A 20,520-nucleotide genomic window follows, 5' to 3' on the forward strand; every position below is an offset into this window, starting at 1 on the left:
CTGGATCAGGGTTGCACCGCACACAGACACAGAGTGCATGCTTGTTGCTGCCTGTGAGCATCTCAGGCAGGAAACTGAAGCAACAGAGCATTTATATTACTTGGGGTTAAAGGGCAAATGGTGACACAAGCCCTCACTGGTCTATCCCAGAAGGTGATGTTCACCATGATTTTTTTTTAAAGGATTGTTTGGCAGTTGCTCCACTAAAAGTGCTTCTTAATCCCTTGCTCTCGTCATTGTTTGTTTCCTGATCTTCTCTCTTCATCACTCTTCCATGGGCTACTGTGAAAGAAATGTTGCTCAAGCCCTCCACTTCACTTCACATTATTTTCTAAGCCATTTTTCTCACAGACAGATGGAAGTAATTGTTTCAAGTTTCATTCTGGGTCTAAATTTTACACAAAACTTTAAACTGTTGGAAAGTAAAATAGTTCAATGTTTGCTGATCTGCGAACAGGTTGTTCTGCAAAAAAAAAAAGTGTCATTTTTACTAATGTGTTTTTTGTGGGGTTTTTTTCTTAATAACTCAAGATGAAATATTTCTAAAGACACGCACATGCACACAACACACACAGAGTAAAATTTTGCAAAGCACCTGAGAAGCCCAAGCTCCATTGTCAAAAGCGATTTAGGAAATTAAGAGCCTAAATCTCATTAAAACCTTATGGTTTTAGGCTTCTAAGCACTCAAGTCACTTCTGAAAATGGGACGTTGGCTCCTTAGGTGCTTTGGAAAATGTTATGTATATACAGTATATAGAACCTCAGCTAGCACAGTGATAAGTCATACATAATCAGGCAGAGAGACAAAATAGATACTGACTGGGGTAGAAAGTTTGTGGAGGGATGATAATGTCTTGTTGGATTGAAAAATTGATCTCAGTGGGTCAAATTCAGAGATTAATATAATATAAAGCCACAGAACAGCCCCAGCATAATTCCTGTTTGAACTATAGCATACCTTTTAGAAAAACATCAAATCTTGATTTTAAAATAGCCATTGAGGGAGAATCCTCCACAACTCTTGGTCAATTGTTTCAATGATTTATTACCCTCATTCTTAAAAATTGATACCTTATTTCCAGTCTGAATTTCTCTAGCTCCACCTTCCAGCCAGTGAATCCTTTTATATCTTTGTCTGATAGATTGAGGACTCATCAATTATCAGATTTCTGTTCCCCATATAGGTACTTATGGCATGTGATCAAGTCACCCTTTAATCTTCTCTATATTACACTTAACAGATGGAGCTCTTTGAGTCTATCACTATAAGGCATATTTTCCAATCCTTTAATCATTCTTGTGGCTTTTCTCTAAACCATCTCCAATTTATCAACATTCTTCTAGAGTTATGGAGACCAGAACTGGACACAGTATTCCAGCAGTGGTCACACTGGTGCCACATATAACCTCTCTGCTCCTACTCAAAATTCCAGTTTATGCATCCAAGTACCACATTTGCTCTTTTGGCCACAGTGTCGCACTGGGAGCTCATGTTCAGCTGATTATCCACCATGAGCCTCAAGTCTTTTTCAGTCACTGCTTCCCAGGATAGATTCTCCCATTCTGTAACCATGGCCTACATACTTTGTGCCTAGATGCACACATTTACGCGTGACCATATTAAAATGTATAATGTTGCTTGCAGTTTACCAAGCAATCCAGTAATCCCCCCCCACAACCCCTTGTTGATTGGTATTAATTAAATTACCCTCCTTCAATTAATCAAGTCCTGTATCAGCAGCTCATTAGCACTTCTGCAACCCCACAATCACAGGTGTTACTCAGGATGCATTAAGACTCAGTTGGTCAGGTTTTGAAAGGCTTTAGATGCTTAAAGATGCAGATATTTTTAGGTTTCAGAGTAATAGCCGTGTTAGTCTGTATTCGCAAAAAAAAAAGGAGTACTTGTGGCACCTTAGAGACTAACCAATTTATTTGAGCATAAGCTTTCGTGAGCTACAGCTCACTTCATCGGATGCATACTGTGGAAAGTGTAGAAGATCTTTTTATACACACAAAGCATGAAAAAATACCTCCCCCCACCCTACTCTCCTGCTGGTAATAGCTTATCTAAAGTGATCACTCTCCTTACAATGTGTATGATAATCAAGGTGGGCCATTTCCAGCACAAATCCAGGTTTTCTCCTCCCCCCCCCCCACAACCCCACTCTCCTGCTGGTAATAGCTTATCTAAAGTGACCACTCTCCTTACAATGTGTATGATAATCAAGGTGGGCCATTTCCAGCACAAATCCAGGGTATAACAAGAACGTCGGGGGAGGGTTTGGAAAAAACAAGGGGAAATAGGTTACCTTGCATAATGACTTAGCCACTCCCAGTCTCTATTCAAGCCTAAGTTAATTGTATCAAATTTTCAAATGAATTCCAATTCAGCAGTCTCTCGCTGGAGTCTGGATTTGAAGTTTTTCTGTTGTAATATCGCAACTTTCATGTCTGTAATCGCGTGACCAGAGAGATTGAAGTGTTCTCCGACTGGTTTATGAATGTTATAATTCTTGACATCTGATTTGTGTCCATTTATTCTTTTACATAGAGACTGTCCAGTTTGACCAATGTACATGGCAGAGGGGCATTGCTGGCACATGATGGCATATATCACATTGGTGGATGTGCAGGTGAATGAGCCTCTGATAGTGTGGCTGATGTTATTAGGCCCTGTGATGGTGTCCCCTGAATAGATATGTGGGCACAGTTGGCAACGGGCTTTGTTGCAAGGATAGGTTCCTGGGTTAGTAGTTCTGTTGTGTGGTATGTGGTTGCTGGTGAGTATTCGCTTCAAGTTGGGGGGCTGTCTGTAGGCTGTCTCCCAAGATTTGTGAGAGTGTTGGGTCATCCTTCAGGATAGGTTGTAGATCCTTAATAATGCGTTGGAGGGGTTTTAGTTGGGGGCTGACGGTGACGGCTAGTGGCGTTCTGCTATTTTCTTTGTTAGGTACCTAACTCCCATTTAATTCAATGGAGTCAGGTACCTATGTGCTTTTGAAAATACTATTAAGTGACTATCTGCATCTTTAGGCACCCAAATACCTTTGAAAATCTAACTCATTGTGCCTATTAGAGGGCACTGTTCCATTCAAGGGGTAATGCTGCCTGTAAATCAATCCCTCTAATGCATGTGTTCTGCGGTTCACGCAGCCTGAAGGAATATTTTTTTGCTGTAAATGTGTTGTCATTTTATTTACCCTCTTCTCAGGCTTCTCTAGAACAGGCTCAAAGGGTCCTGCAACTATATTCCAAACAGTCAAAAAATTAAAACAAACCCCCTATTGAGCAGCTTGGACAGTAGTAGTTCCAAACTATTTTAGGTTGTTTTTGTTCGATTTGAACCTGCTCTTTGTTGAAGTGGAGGACACTTTTTTTTCTGAAACAATTTTCTGGCATCGTAGAATCATAGAATATCAGGGTTGGAAGGGACCTCAGGAGGTCATCTAGTCCAACCCCCTGCTCAAAGCAGGAACAATTACATCACTGAAGTAAAAATGAAAACTGCCTGAGCATGGCAAAAACTCTGTCCTGCTGGACTCATTTGTCCTATATTAGTTTATAAACATTAGCCAGCCACATTCTGTCCTTAACTTTTCCTGTGCAAATATTGGGTACTAGCCCCAACAAATCCTGACTGAATGACATTAAGATAAAAGCATATTCATTCCTAGCAGTTGCATGCACCTGCCCACCATGGGTCTGATCCAAAGCTCTTTGACGTCAGTGATCGCCTTTGTGTTAACTTCAATGGGCTTTGAATCAGGCTCTACGGTGTCTGTATTGCTTCACTAGCTGGGGCACAGTTCTGCAGACCTTACTTGGACAAACCCCCATTGGAGCAAAAACTGCAGATTCAGAAATTAAGTTGTGTCAAAAACAGACAAGTGCCTGGCACCCAGACTCTGGCCAGCTTTAGCCAGATGCCAGAACTGAAGTTATCCTACTGCTTAATTTCGAGCAGAAATCAAAACTAACTACGTAAGGCTGCTGCTCACTATTAACAACAATTTAGTTTTTCTCTGGGCCGTACCTGTCTATATCATCTTGATCCAATTACAGTACTAAACTATGCCAAACATCAGATCTATACAATTTAGATTTTAAGGCTTTCTGGGAAAACAGAGAGTTTGGCTTAACAGAAAACATTAGCACTGACAATTACGCAAAGGCATATCACAGGACTCCAGGCCAAATTCTTCCCTTTATTTTCTCTGCTATGGTCTTCAATGAGGTTGGCTTCAATGGGGTGGCATAGGGTGGAGGAGAAGGCAGAATTCAGCCCTTTGCTTTTCTATAATGCTAAAATTGCATATCACACATTCTTTCCACAACCTCTACTCATTCTTGTCGTCTCTGAAATCAATCTATTTTTGCTAGATCCTTTTGGAGCTAGGGTGACTAGAACTGGACACAGTATTCCAGATGAGGGTGAAGTGACCTTATAATAATTTCATTATTATTCTCCATCCCATTCCTTATGTAGCCTAATATTTTGTTTGTTTTCTTGTCTTCTACTGCTCATTAGCCACAAGCAGGGCCGCCCAGAGGGGGGTGGCAAGTGGGGCAATTTGCCCCGGGCCCCGCAATGGCCCCCACGAGAATATAGTATTCTATACTATTGCAACTTTTTTTTATGGAAGGGCCAGTGGCGTAGCCAGGTGGAGCGAACAGGGGGAGCGATCACAAAAAAGACGCCACCCGGCAGCGCTTTTACTGGCGGGGCGGCGCTCCGGGTATTCAGCGGCACGTCCTTCACTCGCTCTGGGTCTTTGGCGGCGGGTCCTTCAGTGCCACCAAACACACCCAGAGCGAGTGAAGGACCCGCCACTGAAATGCCTCCGAAAACCCGGAGCGCTGCTGGGTGAGTAAAAATTAAAAAGGCGCTTAATTAATTAAAGGGCCCCCTAAATTGCTTTGCCCCAGGCCCCCTGAATTCTCTGGGCGGCCCTGGCCACAAGTGTTCTTTGGATTGTGCACAACGACACGCAGCCCTTTCTTCCGGAATTAATACATTAGCAGATTTCATAAATACAAATCGAGCTAATCTTCATAATGACTTGGGGCCCAAACTCAGGGGGCGCTGAGCCAGCAACACCCATTGACTTTGTCACCTGGAAGAATCAGGCATTTAGATGGGAACACTATATCTATTCTCTGTGGGGTGTGTTGCCTGGCAATACCCTTGAGCACACCTCCTCATTGCCCTCAGCCCCCACTCTGTTCCTTCAATCATTTACTCAGACCCAAGTACTTCAGATACCCCCTTTTGTGGGGGTCTGATTCATTAACTCTTTACAGAGTTCAAACACCTCTTCTTTAGTCCCTCAACTCCAAGCCTTGCTGCCTGAGAGTTCAGGCAGGCTTCTTCTCCCAGGTTCAGGTGCCCCCAGCCCTCCTCCTGAAGCTGGGCTGTAATTCACACACAGGCTCACTCTCCATGGATCAGGAGTCCCCAGACCTCCTTCTGGAGCTGGGCTGTAATTCAGGCCTGCTACAGGCCTCAGCCAGCTTCTTGCCAGCTGGCCCCTTTTCTCATTCAGTCCTTTCACCCCTATGCAGGCAGGCCTCCTCTTAATAGTTTCTCCCCTCTATGAAAAAGGAGGCAATACAGGTGCTGCCTTTCTTCCCATAGCACATCCCGGGTGGCTAGGAGAGAGGGGCACCTTATCCCATCCTGCACCACAAGTCCCTTGATCCCAAGCCCTTAAAGGAACCGTAACGAGTCTGCCCCCAAACACTACTTATTCCCTGGGGCTGCTTCCTCTCTACCAAAATCTGCTTCCTAGGACCTTGTATACATCAGCACTCCCAAACCCTTGAAGGGCCATGCTAAGGTGGAGTGTTTGGCTGACCCCCTACTGCCCTTAGAGGGGACAGACCACTCCACTACAGAATCACTATTCTGAGAAATGTTTTCAGCATCACAATCCACGCAAGGCTGAGGACCACTAACTAAGGAGGGGGCCTTCAGGGTTCCAAGAACTGATTTTTTAAATATATCTATTGAAGTGGCAATTCCGTCTCCCCCTTTCACTGCTTGCAGGAAAGACCTTTGCATGGAAACAGGACAGGAATGCAAACTTCAAGTTCAATTACAAAATGAAGAGACTTTTCCTATTAATTCTTGGCACCATCATGTTCCTCAGAGGCCTGTATTGCATCTTTTAGCCACCGTTGTGTTGGGGTTTTTTTCACTGATTCATGATTCAGACATTTTGATCAAAAAGTAAGATAATGACTCTTTCATTTCAAAAGGAACTATTAAAAAAAAAAAAACTCAGGACACACAGGGCCAGATTTGGAAATAAACTGCCTGTGTTAAGGACTACTCCACCTAAAGTAAGAATGGCAGAATCAGGCTTAAGTATTATTATTATTGAGGTAGTGCCCAGGAAACCCCATCCCGGACCTCATTATACTAGGTACTACACTAAGAGTGAACAAAAAGACAGTCCCTGCTTAGATAGTTTACCCTCAGTCTTTGCAGCAATATGGATTTACAATGGTACTTTTAACCCAAACAGTTGTTCAAGCCACCACCTGTGTTTCCTGAGGGGGGTGCATGGGACGGGTATCTCAGTATCATTGTTTGTTGCAAGCAGAGTGAAAATCCTTTTCAGCAAACCTCCTGGGTGAACTCTTAACTCTTCATCTCGCTATAGTTTTGAAAAGAAACAATTGGTAACGCCTCCGACCATTGCCACCAGCTGCTTTTGATTTCACAGCTCAGGCTCCATTGTGAGGATTGCTTTGCTTTAACTTGCCATTGCCCTTGCCCACAAAAAGGCAGCGCTAATGTCAGTTTTAATTGTTATGTTTTTCAATGCCTCTGGATTCAGAGCACCCCAACGCTGGAGGCCAGATCCTGCTGGCCTCACTCAAGCAGAGTAGTCCCTTATTCAGTGACTAGTCCCACTGCAGTCAGCTTAGCTGTACTTTACACCCTGCAAGTAGTCACACGGACATCAAATGGGACTACTCACAAAAGAAGGTACTACTCAGTGTGAGGGAGGGTGGCAGAATCTGGCCTCTGTCTTGCAGGACACACACACACACACACACACATATATATATATATATTTGATACCCACTTCTGATCAGTTGTCCTTGAGTGCTGTGGGGCTACTCCCAGCTTCCACATCAGAGACATGAAAGGCATGCCCAGTCAGAGAGAGAAATGCTTTATCACTCTGGTCTCCTCTTCCACCTTTGACTCTATATCCTAATTCTCTCGGACATTAGAGAGATGAATTCTTTTTTCAGAGCTTTATCTCACAGAATGTCCAACACCACCAATGTGTAAAAGCCTCGACAGAAAAAGCACATCTGCCATTAAGATCTCCCACAAGACACCGTGGAAGTCTAGCCTTGATACAGAGTGGCATTCCTTTAAAATGAAAACATTTCCGTCTCTCGCCTTCCCTTCTGTCTTTTGCTGTGACTAGACCTGATATATCACAAAAAAGCTGATCCGCCCCCACCCCGAGCCCAATAGCTCACACAGCAGATGAACAACATAATCATTTTGCCATTAGTGTGAGACAAGCTCCTCCCTTCTGCTTTACATCCTTGTTCTTTTTTATTATTATTATTATTCAGGTTCCTACTCGGTCTCCACAGACACAGGCTGTAAAAAAAAAAAAAAAAAAGCTTCTATTCCTCGTTCTGCACCTGTATCCAGGATTTTCATCTACACTTGAAAAGTGCCATGTAGAATTACAGTTCTAATTGCATTAACAATAATAAATAATAATAGTAATAATTAGAACTATTAATCATTTTTAAAAGCCTGTTTACATCTATGTGTAGTCAGTTAGCTTTTCCATCACCAGGTTTGGGGCTATATTGCCCATACAGCAAAACTTCGTATGACATCACTGCAGATCTCAGTATGCCGTGAGTAATGGAAGCACCATCAATGCTTGTTTCAAAGGTGGCCATTTGAAAACACAGCCTATGGAATTATACAACACGGACTGTGCCCACGCTTTCCTTAATAGAGAGATGCAGCCAGCAGGGATAATAAGTCCCAGGGTGTAGTCTTGATTCAAGCAGGTTGCCCTTTGGTCTCTTGGAAAAGTTGTTTAATGGCCCTCTCTTGGGCAAAATTGGACTCTCCTGATCAAATGGTTCCCCCTAACTGGGGGATAGAATATTCCTGGTGACGTTTCTATTACTTGGACTCTGTTTATATAGTCAAGTTGGACAGAGTGTAATAATCTATGGCTCCATATGTGTGTGCGCGCGCGCGCGCACACACACACACACACCCACCCACCCACCATGGCAATCAGCTAAGCCACACACATACATGCAGCATCCCCTAGCCAGGCCAGCCAATTTGATCCAGTGTTGCTAAGTCTGTACAGTGCTGAATGCAATTATCAGCCATTGTTGATGTTCCTTGTCCGTTACCCCGTGGGTGCCTTACAATGTGAAAGAGTGCAATTGGCCAGCATTTGGAGAGTCCTCAGAATTCCTGGAGCAATGGATGAAATTTCTCAACAAATGAGAAGAGGTGTTGATTCCTGGTCTATAATATATGACCTGAGTCGGCTGTAGGCAGCAGCTACTGCAAATTACAGTGAAATGGAATGGATCCTAACTGTTTGGTTCACATACAAACAGAAGTGAACCAGTCAGTTACCAACTCTCTCCTCTCATCCTTATGGCTTTACGGCCTTGCTCCCCTTTCTCCACTAACATCTTGCAAGTAGTGGACCACTCAATCTCCTACTCCCCTTTAAAAGAAGCAAGGTTCTCTCCCCTCTTCCTCAAACAAGTAACTGGCTTCTTCCGCACCCTCCTCCATTTCCTCTCTAACAAGCAGTGGGCTTTTCTCCCTTTCTCCACCCAGCCTTCAGAGTAGTTGGCTGTTCCCTCAACTGCAAGCAGCAGGTCACTTTTTCTCTCCCTTCTCCTTACAAACAACCTGCCTTTCCCTTCCTCACTACCAAGCATTTTTTCAACACTACCAAGCATTTTTTCAACAGCAGCCCTCTTGATCCTTGTGACACTACACCCCACATTCATCATAGTGGTATGGTTCTGATATGATGATGACATAATTATAATCCATCTGGTACAAGATATGTCTTGTAAGGTGTCATTGGAAAAGTTATGATTTGCTGAATATGATTATCCTGTTTGTATGCATGTATAATTTTTGTATCTGAAGTTATGAATATTGACTATGTATCTGTAATTCAAATGTACTTACTCTGGATAATACCCACAGATAGCATTTCAGGTACAAAAATGAAGAAGCTAGACAGTGCTGATGGCCCATCAACAAAGACAATGGACCATGGAAGAGTGTAGCCCTCCTGTAAACATTTCTGCCAGCCTGTAAGTAATGGCTGCTATTACTCAGCAAGGGCATGTGACCAGACCGCATGATACTAAACTGCATTTTGAGTACCTGTATTTTTCCACAAACAGGCCTAGAATCTAAGTTTGGAACAGAGGGTTCCCACCATATGGTAAAGCTATATAAAGTGGGCCTCACTAGGGCCCTCACTCGCCATCTAGGGGCCTCACTCCCCAAACAAGGACACTCCTGGAAACACCTGAGGAACAAAGACTGCATCGTTTTTCAACAGCAGCCATCTTGATCCTCCATCCAGCAGATTTATCATTCATCATTAGCAAGGGCTAGTCGTCTTTCTCATAGCAAGCGTTCAGTCTCCACGGAGTTTGCTCCCTCACTTGCAACTCTTGGAAGACACATATGATGTCACATCACTGATGCTAATGACCTCACGTGCTATTGCAGCTATCAGTGATGTCACACACACATCAGTGACATTACACACATCACTGACATCAGCATAACCATAGATGCACTCTTCTGAACCTAGACATACCATTCACATGAGCACCATGGCTATCTGAGGTCATGTGTGCACCACCGACAGAAGTGAAATCAGACCCACATCAGCATATAACTAATGTGATTGATGTTACCCATGGCTGGCAGACATGGTGATGCCACTTACATTACACATATACCGCTGAGGTCAGTGACATTACATATGCAGCACTGCCATCAGGGCTGTCACAATCACCTATGACCCCAGTGACATCATGCATGAATTGCTATTTTCAAATAAAGAACAAATATCATGAACGCTTCAAAACTATGGGTTAAATCCTTAGCTGGTGCAAGTCAGCATAGCTCCACGGGCTTCAATTTACACCAGCTGAGGATCTGCCCTTATGTTTTAAAAATATATTTCATCTTGTAACACCCATAATTGCCCAGGTTCAGGGCCTTTGCTGGGAATTGCTAATGGCCATCTGGAGTTGATGGCCCTGGGCCGTACCTTAGCCCATCAGTTCTTCCCAAATAGCCATAAATCCCCAGGAAATGCCCTGTGCCTCCACAGTTATTGCTTACACAAAACACTGATTCATTGTTTACATTTGTTTTCTATCATCCATCCATATCAGCCAGTAATAAAAGCAGCAGGGTTCCTAGTTCTTGGTGCGTGTCGTAGTGGAAGACAGGACGATATCTCAGTAGGAGAGGAATGCAGACCATGATATGAATGCCAAATCTGGCAGTATATTACACTGTCCTAAGCGTCTAGAGATTAGAACCTGCTGCTGGTGGTCCTGTGTGCAGCTAGCCTGTGTCTGTCATCCCCCCACCCCCTTTTCCTGACCTCTTCCTTCACTGTAAGTTAGAAGTTGGTAAGATCTGAAGCGAGCATTTCCAAATGTGTCAGGGTCAGAACCCTAAATCTTTACTCAGACAAAGCTCTCGTCAATGGAAGTTTTGTTGGAGTGAAAACTGACGCGCACAGACTCTACCCTGTACAGAAGGGAATAAACTGTGGGAAAGCACCACAGGTGCCCCCACCTCCATCCACTGGATCGGCAGGGTTATACTACGGGCTGGAAATGGCAGCAGAGAATCAGGGATCTGAGAGGATCCCAACCCCAGACTCAGAGAGCATGCCCACTTGCAGGCAGGGACTCCCTCCTCGGTGCTCCCACACCAACTCCAGACCCTGCTCACCACTCCAAGCACCAGCAGCAGGCTGAGTGGAGCTGCACACCCAAGGACTCTTCTCCTCCATTGCTGCCCAGGGGATCAGACTTAGGGGATCTTTACGCAGAAGGATTTGCAACTCCAAGCTGATGTGCTTCCTCCCGGCCACAAGCAAAGTGGAGCTAAACAACATCTCCTCCCCACAACTCAAGCAGTCCTTTCCCCCACCCCCTGTGTGGAGCTCAGCCTTGCAGAGAGCCCTCCACGGAGCCGGAGCCGTAGGAAGGGGCAGAGGGAATGGGGCTGTGAAAGCAGCTGAACCAGGACTATTGGAGCAGAGGATGGCATCTCCACAGGAGGGGAGATTTACATGGACCCCTCAATGAGCAGTTCTTGGGGTACTGTTCAGCCCCACTGCACCTTCAGATGCAGATGTTCATCTTGTGCATTACCATTCTCAAGACTGAAGTCAGGTAAAGAGTGCCTTTAAGATCGTCTGTGCTGCGTCATTTACTGTCTGTCTTTGTCTCTAAATACAAAGTCAGCTCTTCTCTCAGGAAACATGTCTGTACATGTCCAGTATGTCATTAGCCTATGCATGCTCTGTTGCAACTTACTGTTGCTGTTAAAAGGGCAGGAATCCCCCAAAAGCGAGATCTTGCACTTCAGGGTTTAACACCCCTCTCACAACCAATATATCGATTTTCAAAACCCAGCCTGCTGCCTGTTCAGGGAGCCATGTGTAATGAGGGCTTAGAGCAGTGTCCAAGTGACCTGTGTTGTGCAAGTGAATGGCTCTGTCCCAGAGCATGAGCTAGAAAGGCTCCAGCCACACTACACCATTTCCCATGTCCTAAAACACTTTTCAATAACCCTTTCAAAACACTTTTGCCTCATCTACAAAAGCTGGGGCTGGCAACACAACAGTGTCACCTGAAATCAGTTCCAAGGTGAAAACTGTTTCAGGACCTGTGCACTGGTGTTCTCTGGAAGGGGCCTGAGCATCCATATAATAAAAATCACCACCAGTAACTGGTGCAAACGCCCTCGGCAAAGAGGCCAAGAAGTGACTAGGCAGGGAGACTGAGTTTCCTCTAGGCAGACGCTCCAGCTCAGCTCTGAGGCATAATGACAGCAGAACATATTTGGCATCTCCAAATATTCTGGATAAGCAGGACTGTGCTGTACATTACAGCGATGGTCTTCATAGCTCCTGGCAACCCTTCCTCTGCTTTCAGCGCTTAATAACACAAACAGCTTGCTCTGAAATGTTGCTCTCCAATTAATAAGTTTAGTGTCAAGCTAATAACAGAGGGTGTCCACAAGCCTCAGGTGAGGCATGTATTTGGGAATATATATCATGCTGCTACAAATGCCTCCACATTGTTGCAGCTATTGTTGTAACCACTACCTTCTCTCTGCAGGGAGGCTACAGGGCAGTGCTCCTCTGAACAGGGCTTGTAGCTCCCTGAATTGGCTCAATTGTCCTCAGGCCTCTTTTCTCTCAGTCTTTTTGTGTGTTTCACTGGTGCCTTTAAATTGTCATATGTGCCTGTCTGAGCAGTACTGGGTGAAGCTCTAGTCACACCCAGGCAGTCTGAGCTGGACCAGGAGAATGGGGATGTTTGGTAGCTTAGAGAGGGTTATAGATGTTTGCCCCTTTTGGGGATTGGGATGAGTTTGGAAGGGCCAAATTGTTCCCTTGCCACTGATGGGGAGCATGGGAGGTTTGGCAGCTGGGGGGTCGGGGGAGTCCATTCTTTTGTCACTGAGGTGTGCTGGGGTGGGGAGGGTTTGATAGGATGGGAGCATGCTACTTCTCACTGGGGTATGGGAATGCCATGGAAGTGGGCCCCACAAACACTAGCACCAGTTCTGCAATTAGGTGGTAGAGAGGGTTAACACTCCAGCAGGAGTCCAGAGAGCTGAGTTCAGGAGTATGGCTGGAATTCAAGTAACGACAAGTTTGGCATGCTCAGCCACTCACTAATGGCACTGTGTCAGTGTCCCACCATGCTCTGGATCAGTTGAAAGTTTCCGCCCAAAAAAACATCCAAGGCTGCAAGCCAGGACTGAGGTGCATCATCAAAGCTCACTGAGGGACGTGAGAGCACCTGCCAGCCCCAGGCCAACTTGTATCCAGGCCTTCGCTTTTAAAGGCATTAGGTTCACTTTCAGTTAGAAACATTAAAAAAATGCATCTGGCTTTTTAGTGAGATTAACTTGAAGCCCCAGACCGGAAGCTTTAATTATAACAGATTTGTGTGAAAGTTGCCAGACTTCCCTCTACTCTGTGATGGTGGCTGTGCCAGGAGTCTGCTTTTCGTCACAATAGCAACTGTGTTAAGTTCGGAAAAGTAGGTCAAAGATGCAGAGGCAGAACAGAGATCACTAATTACGGCTAATGACATCCTGTATGGCAATGCAGAAGGATAGCACAATCATTGCAGGGTTCTTCCTGTAATTAAAAGGTAACACATCCATCTCTCCCACTCCCAGTGTGCACTGCTTGGAACAGATACAGCTGCATTGCCAACTTTTTATACATTTCACCGAATGCCTGCTCTAAGGCAAGGCTATGGAATGAGCAAAATCAGAGAGGAGCACATGGAAGGGAGTAAACTCGAAAGAATAATTTGAATTACTCATTCACACTGCTGAGTTCTAAATTAACTCCAACCACTGGGGGAAAGACTTGGGTGTCATTGTGGGCAGCTCTCCTAAATATGCAGCATGAGTATAACCAATCAACCAAAGTGCTAAAACACATAAGGAATGGGGAATAATACCAAATATATTATAACATCATTCATAATGCAATGGCACACCCTCACTTGGAAAACTGTTTTCTGTTCTAATCACCCCATTTTCCAAAGGATATTGCAGAAATAGAGGGAAGTCCAAAGACAACAAGTGATTAGATTGTTGACGTGAAGACAGATTGAAAAGCCTGGGACTGTTGTTAAGAGAGGAGACAAAAACAACAGAGAACATGCTAATGGGATACAAAATCATGACTGGGAAGGAGGAGGTAAATCAGGCACTCCTATTTATCTTCCCTCATAATTCAAGAACAAGGTATCACATTTAAAGCTAATAAGAGCAAATGCATTTTCGACTTGATACGTAATTAACCTGAGAACTTATTGCAACGAAGTGCCATTAATACTAACTGCATAGTAGAATTCACTATATGGATAATCAGAACATCCACAGTTCCATGAAATATGATTAAAAACAAGGTTATAAACCTTCATGCTTTAGGATATAAAGTGACCATTAATTGAGTTTAGGAAGAAACTTCCACTCCAGGCATGTTGCTCCCTCGCTATCCACTACAAGGTTCTTGCACCTTCCTCTAAAGTAGATGATATCAGACACGATCAGAGACCGGATACTGGGCTAGATGAAAGAGTATGGCAATTCCTAGAACAGGTAAACCTGTAATGGCCTCTCAGAGACAAGGAACATATATAACTCTGCACACAGGATGAAACTATTGCTCTACAAATATTCTTTCTCTCTCTGCACATATGTCTATATAGTGATATAGCCATATGTACATCTAAATATAGAGAGGAAATGAGTGCAAGTCAGACACCATGTCTACACCATCATGGACAATGCAAACCTCTTATTTTTCAGGAGACACAAACAAATACAGGACACAGAAGACATAGGATAAAGCAAAGACCCCAGCAGGTTGTGAATGGTGGACAGAAGTCAATTATGGTGACTATCCAGTGGAACTAACTTTTGTTGGCCTACCCAGTCATTGCACCTATCCTATTGCTCTGTAGAGGAACCCTGAGTTTGTGAATAGGGTAATATAACCACCCCTCTGAAATTCTAGTCAGTGAATTCAATGAAAATATAGAGTCTGCCACTGCCCATGTGCTGCTTATTATACTTACACCAGACCAGGGTGGGCGCCTGCAGGTAAGTTATCAGGTATCTTTTTATTAGTAGTATAGTTGTAAAAATGTTATGATTTACTAATTTTTTTTATTTCCCACTGGTAAGGTGTATATATAGCGTATATATATATATACACACTATATAAACATATGTAGACTACATTTGGCATATGTCCACAGAAAACGTTAGGACATATGGAAATTATGTCATAGGAATATTGAAATTATGCCTTGTATCACTTTCCTAGGTAACATGTAAAAGCTGCAAAATGTAACATTATGGAAATACCATTCAGCCAGATACACTTGGGGGGGGGGGGGGGAATTCACCAGACTTTACTTTAAAATCAACCACATGGAGCTCCAGAAAAGGGCTCTAGCCAAGATTTTCAGACGAGTGATTACGGGTGCCCAACCTGAGATAGTGCAGAAATATCTGGGGCTAATAGCTTTTTCTCCCCATCACAAATAGCCTTTAGATTTGGGCACTCCTTTTCCTTCCTTGGAAATCTGGCATTGCATTCTAGACATTATACTCTAGATAATCCTTTCAGAGAATAACCCCATAATAAAGGAAGAGGATATTTCAGATTAGTCTCCAGGCAAAGCAGATACTCGGCTTCTGTTCAACTACTGTATAAATACATTTTTATGCTTAAAGTTCCCTTTGCCTAACTAAGACCTCTGCACAACATTAGGGTGTATTTTTTCTTGCTTCCTGCTCCAATCCCATTGAAAATAGGTGGGGATTTCAGGTGGATTGAACATCATTACCCTAAATCATCCCAAGGAGGAGTTTAGATAAAACCATCCAAATGAGGTTTTGATGTAAAGACTGGTTTGTGTCACCTGAAGAGAGAGGCCCCGTACACCGCAAGACCTCAGAACTTATACAGAATTCATTTTGTCAGCTAAGGGCCACATACCCCTCTCCTCTGTGTAGTGCAGAGCGGGAGCAAATTCAAAAGTAATCTGCAGAAAATGGGACTAACTTCCTCCACCACCATCGCGCTACCTCCAGCCCCACATCTACAGTCACAACATCCATGTGGGGGTGAGGTGTGTGCCTGGCCATGGGGAGGGAGTTCGGTAATAATGGGAACTCTGTCAGCTGTGTTCCCATCTGCCAGCATGGCATGAAACTGCACAGGAGTCCTGTATACAACCTGGGATCCATGGGGTGCTCACTGAAATTTCCACAGACCTCCAAGCAACACCAGACATTGTGATCTAGCCCGACTCCCCTACACCACAGCTATTTCCCTGATCCCAAGGGGATGATGCTGTGAACCAGTGACTCAGCTTTGCAGCATGTGCTCCCATTCCAGGCCCACAGGAAAGGCTGTGTGTTGGTTATTCCCCTACAGTCTCACCACAATCACATGCTCAGATTCTAAAAGATATTTGAAGCAAACCTCATTAACTTGTAATAAAGGGCAAGTGCAGCAGCTCCTGGACAGCATGTGTATAGGCAGCAGGAAGTTAAATGTCCACATAAAAAGGAATCTGCTTTGTACAACTGCCTGCAAAGACCTTACTGGCCTGAAGCTAAACTGCGGTGCCACTCTGCTACCAAATGGTATTTGGTGTCTGTGCCCTGGAAGGCCATGCTTCATCCCCAGCCTGCCATGGAAGCATGTGGCTTTCTCGCCAAACAGCAAACTGAGAACTCACAAACAATGATCCTGATCATTGCACTGGATTTTCACTCCTCCTTCAGATGCTTCACTTAACTTTGTCACCAAAGACACCGCTTATGACTAGCCAAAAGCAAGTGCTGAAAAAACCTTCCTAAGCTTTGTAAACAGCATGCTTCATTAAGTCCTGCTGCATTATCATGCACATACAACGCTGTGGCCAAAAGGCCTAATGCAGTCCTAGGATGCATAAACAAGGGAACCCTGAGTAGGAATAGGGAGGTTATATTACCTCTGTATTTGGCATAGGTGTGATCACTTCTGGAATACTGTGTCCAGCTCTGGTGCCCACAATTCAAGAAGAATGTTGATAAATTGGAGAAAATTCAGAGAAGAGCCACAAGAATAACTTAAATATTAGAAAAGGAGTACTTGTGGCACCTTAGAGACTAACCAATTTAGTCTAAAAGATTAGAAAACCTGCCTTTCACTGATAGACTCAAGGAACCCAACCTGTTTAGCTTAACAAAGAGAAGGTTAAGGGGTGATTTGATCACAGTCTCCAGATATCAACATGGGGACCAAAAAATTTGATATTTGAGGACTCTTCAGTCTGGCAGACAAAAGTACAAGATCCAAAGGCTGGAAGTTGAAGCTAGACAGATTCAGACTAGAAATAAGGTGCAAATGTAAACAGTATGCTTAATTAGCCACTGGAAAAAATTTGCCAAGGGTTGTGGTGCATTCTCCATCACTGGCATCTTTAAAATCAAGATCGGATGTTTTTCTAAAAATATGCTCTTGTTCAAACAGGAATTAATTCAGGACCGTCCTATGGCCTGTCTTATACAGGAGGTCACACAACTAGATGATTACAATGGTCTCTTCTGGCCTTATAATCTGTAATGTAATGGTACTTTCTCAAATGTCTCATACACCTAGATGATGGCAAATTTTGCCCCACCACTTTAGCCCATATTTTGCACCTCTGCATTATATCTTTGATGTGTGTCATATTTTTGGAGATATAATTGGCTCTTCCCCCTTCCTTTTTCTTGTTTTTAATTTATCAAATACACATGTGAATAACTTGCAAAGCTAAAAACCATTTTTAAAAAGAACCAGATCTTCAGCTGGTGAAAATCAGCATAACTCTATTAGAGTCAATGGCACTACACTGATTAACACCAGCCAAGGATCCTCCTCAAAATGCTTTTCCCTTTATTCTGTCTGTGATGTAAAAAGAAAGCCTCTCGCCCTTTGCTGGGAGACCCACAGCAAAACCTGGAAGAGTTGAGCACTGATGTCACACAAAGCCATAACCTGAGCTGCACCTTTCAGCACAAATTCAGCAACCCTACTTCACACAAGTGAAAAGCACCAAACAAGGCAGGTGGTGACAACAAGCTATCCCACAACACAACCTGCCACTGAGACTCACACCAGCAAAAGAGACCAATGTCTCAGTTCCATTCAGGGAGGGGTCTGAAGCGGAAGTGTTGTGCTAGTTTCTCTGCCCTTTGACTTCATAAACATATAATTGCTCCACTAACGTAGAACATAAATCTGATTGTCCCCTTTCACAGAAATATGGCTACTGACTTTTAGGGGAGTGCTTAATATTGCTATTTTGTGTTCCAAATTTGGGAATCACAAAGTTGCATACCCCTTAGAAACAAATTAGCAAGGTCTTTGTAACCATGCTAGTTATTCCTCTTGATGCTCAACTATGACTTGCCATCTTACTATTATTAATATTACAATAGTGCTTAGGGGCCCTAACCACGACGGAGGCCCCTTTGTGTTAAGCATTGTATACACACAGTACGAGACAATCCAAGCCCCAAAGAATTTACAATCTAATAGACAAAACGGGTTCCAGGGAGGTGAAGTGACTTGCTCAAGGTCAGTGGCAGAGCCAGGAATGGAACACAGGTTTCCTGAATCTCTCTCCAGTGCTACATGAAACCACGTTGCCTTTTGATTCTCCTGCCAGTTCCTTGGCTTTGGGGATTAACCGAAGAGCATATTTAGCATCCCTTCCTCCTTGAATGATTTCTGATTCTTAAATTAAGAGAAGCCTTTGAAAAAGAAAGAAAAAACCAAACCAGGCCTTTTCAGAGAAGTGCAGTCACAGAGGTGGGGGAAAAGAGGACCCCTATGTTTTCAAAAGGATCGTATCTTCCAATAAGTCTTCCATTTAGTCTCGTATCTTCCATTAAAATCATGGGAAGACATGTAGTTAGATCCCCAAGCATCACCTGGTAGAACCTGAAAGGTTACTAAGTGTGTTCAATGCTATCTGCATTGAACCAATCCTGCACTGCACAGGGCACCATTAAAATCTTGACGCTTACCACTTGCAAGAGTTAAAAGTTATGGCAGTACTTGGCAAGGTAAATACCACAGCAAAGTAAACTTCGCAGTTTTAAAAGCACCTCCAGATCAACATAATATTTATTATCCTAATTTTAAACAACAACCCAAATTTTCAGCAAGCCTCTACACATATTGGCACATCTGTTTATGTGCACAAAAACCGACTCTGCTGAAAACCTGGCTGAAAACTGGAATCTATGGTCTTTCTGCACTTACTGCTCTTTAATGGCTCATTACCGATCTTACTTCTTCATGCACAAGTAGGAGGCTTTTCTTTTTGCATACCCAATCAGCTTTTGTTTGAACAGTGGTTTACACATGCAATGTGCAGCTTACAAGTGGTAGAGGTGTCATGTTCAAAGTACAGGTTTCTGATTAAACATTATAAGGAACATACTGGTCCCCCTCCCTCTTAAAAAAATACGCCTTTATGTATTTCTTAGCCCCCAGCCAATCAGCAAACATATGATTATATAGTGGTTTTAATAAATTAATTAAGTTATTGATGGCTAGATATTAAATTACTGAAAGGAGTATTTTATTAATAAAATACAAAATGGATTAAATCTGATGGGCAAGAAACAATGTTATAGAATGTGGATCAGTACTTCACTGACAGACAGCAATTATCAGCTACTGTGTGTGTTATGGCAGGGTTACGTGCAGCATGAGATTCTGTCTCTCTGAAGTTTGCTGTTGACAGAGCTGAGTGATGTCAGTGTTTGCTTGCTAAAGCTTTTCTGAAATTCATCCTTGAAGTGCGACTGATAATGCCTTTTGATAGAGGGACATTTGAAAACATGACCTTTTGGAGGGGAGGAGGCAGGAGAGATCTGATTTCCATTCATTCCATGTTCCCCCCCCCTTACAATCACTAACTGAAAGCGGAAACAAGCATCATCATCATTATCTCTGATTTGTGCTAGCAGACACCCTTAAGCCAATCAGAAGTGTATTTCATTGTTTGATGGAACACAAAAGACCCTCTGTTTGGAAAGTTCAAGAAAGAAAACTCAGACCTTGTGGCCTGGTCCCAAAGATTGAAACAGAGGCTGAGATGGTTTCAAAAAGGGCCAGATCCAATGCTCTTTGAAGCCAATGTGAATGATCTCATAGACTTCAATGAACTTTGGATCAAGCCACAAATGCACAAAACGAAGTAGTTATAAACAAAAGTAGCGAAAAGTAGAGGGGAGTTTTAAGCAATATAGTGGCCAATCTAATCTTCAGGTCATTGTCATCAGGGCAGTGTATTTTTGTGATGTCTGAGAAACAAGAATTTTCATAAATTTTCCTAGGTTACTCCATTAGGCATAGGATTTTAAATTAATCTTCACGCATTTTCCACTAAAGATACTATTCACACCAGCCTAATGTTGATCCCATTTATAGTAGATACCAAGGTGTGACTAACAAAAGAAAAAGGTTCCTACTGCTAGGTTGAAAGCACTCCTATTCATTTAAAAATGTTCACCATTAAAAATAAAAAAGACTCAGATCAGAAACAAAATACAATTTCTGTTAGAAAATCTTGTTTCAAACCAGATTGCCAGCAAAAAGGATGCACCACTATACATTCGTGT

General features: G+C 43.3%; 1 protein-coding gene across 12 annotated transcripts in view; it reads right to left on the reverse strand.

Annotated features, from left to right (window-relative positions):
• Positions 1-20,520, reverse strand: part of DENND2B (DENN domain containing 2B) — a 294,903-nt gene that overhangs the window by 201,764 nt on the left and 72,619 nt on the right. Inside the window, exon 1 of one of the 12 annotated variants that reach the window (XM_074954986.1) lies at positions 7,100-7,183. The exons of 8 other annotated variants lie outside the window; for them this stretch is intronic. In XM_074954986.1, coding sequence (XP_074811087.1) covers positions 7,100-7,167 — 68 coding nt within the window. In that variant the 5' untranslated portion in view covers positions 7,168-7,183. Of the gene's footprint in view, positions 1-7,099; positions 7,184-20,520 lie in introns of those variants that run through there. 3 more of the 12 variants (XM_074954992.1, XM_074954993.1, XM_074954987.1) reach the window with 3 other exon arrangements.

Source organism: Natator depressus, chromosome 6 (genome assembly GCF_965152275.1).
Source record: "Natator depressus isolate rNatDep1 chromosome 6, rNatDep2.hap1, whole genome shotgun sequence".
Lineage (NCBI taxonomy): Eukaryota > Metazoa > Chordata > Testudines > Cheloniidae > Natator > Natator depressus.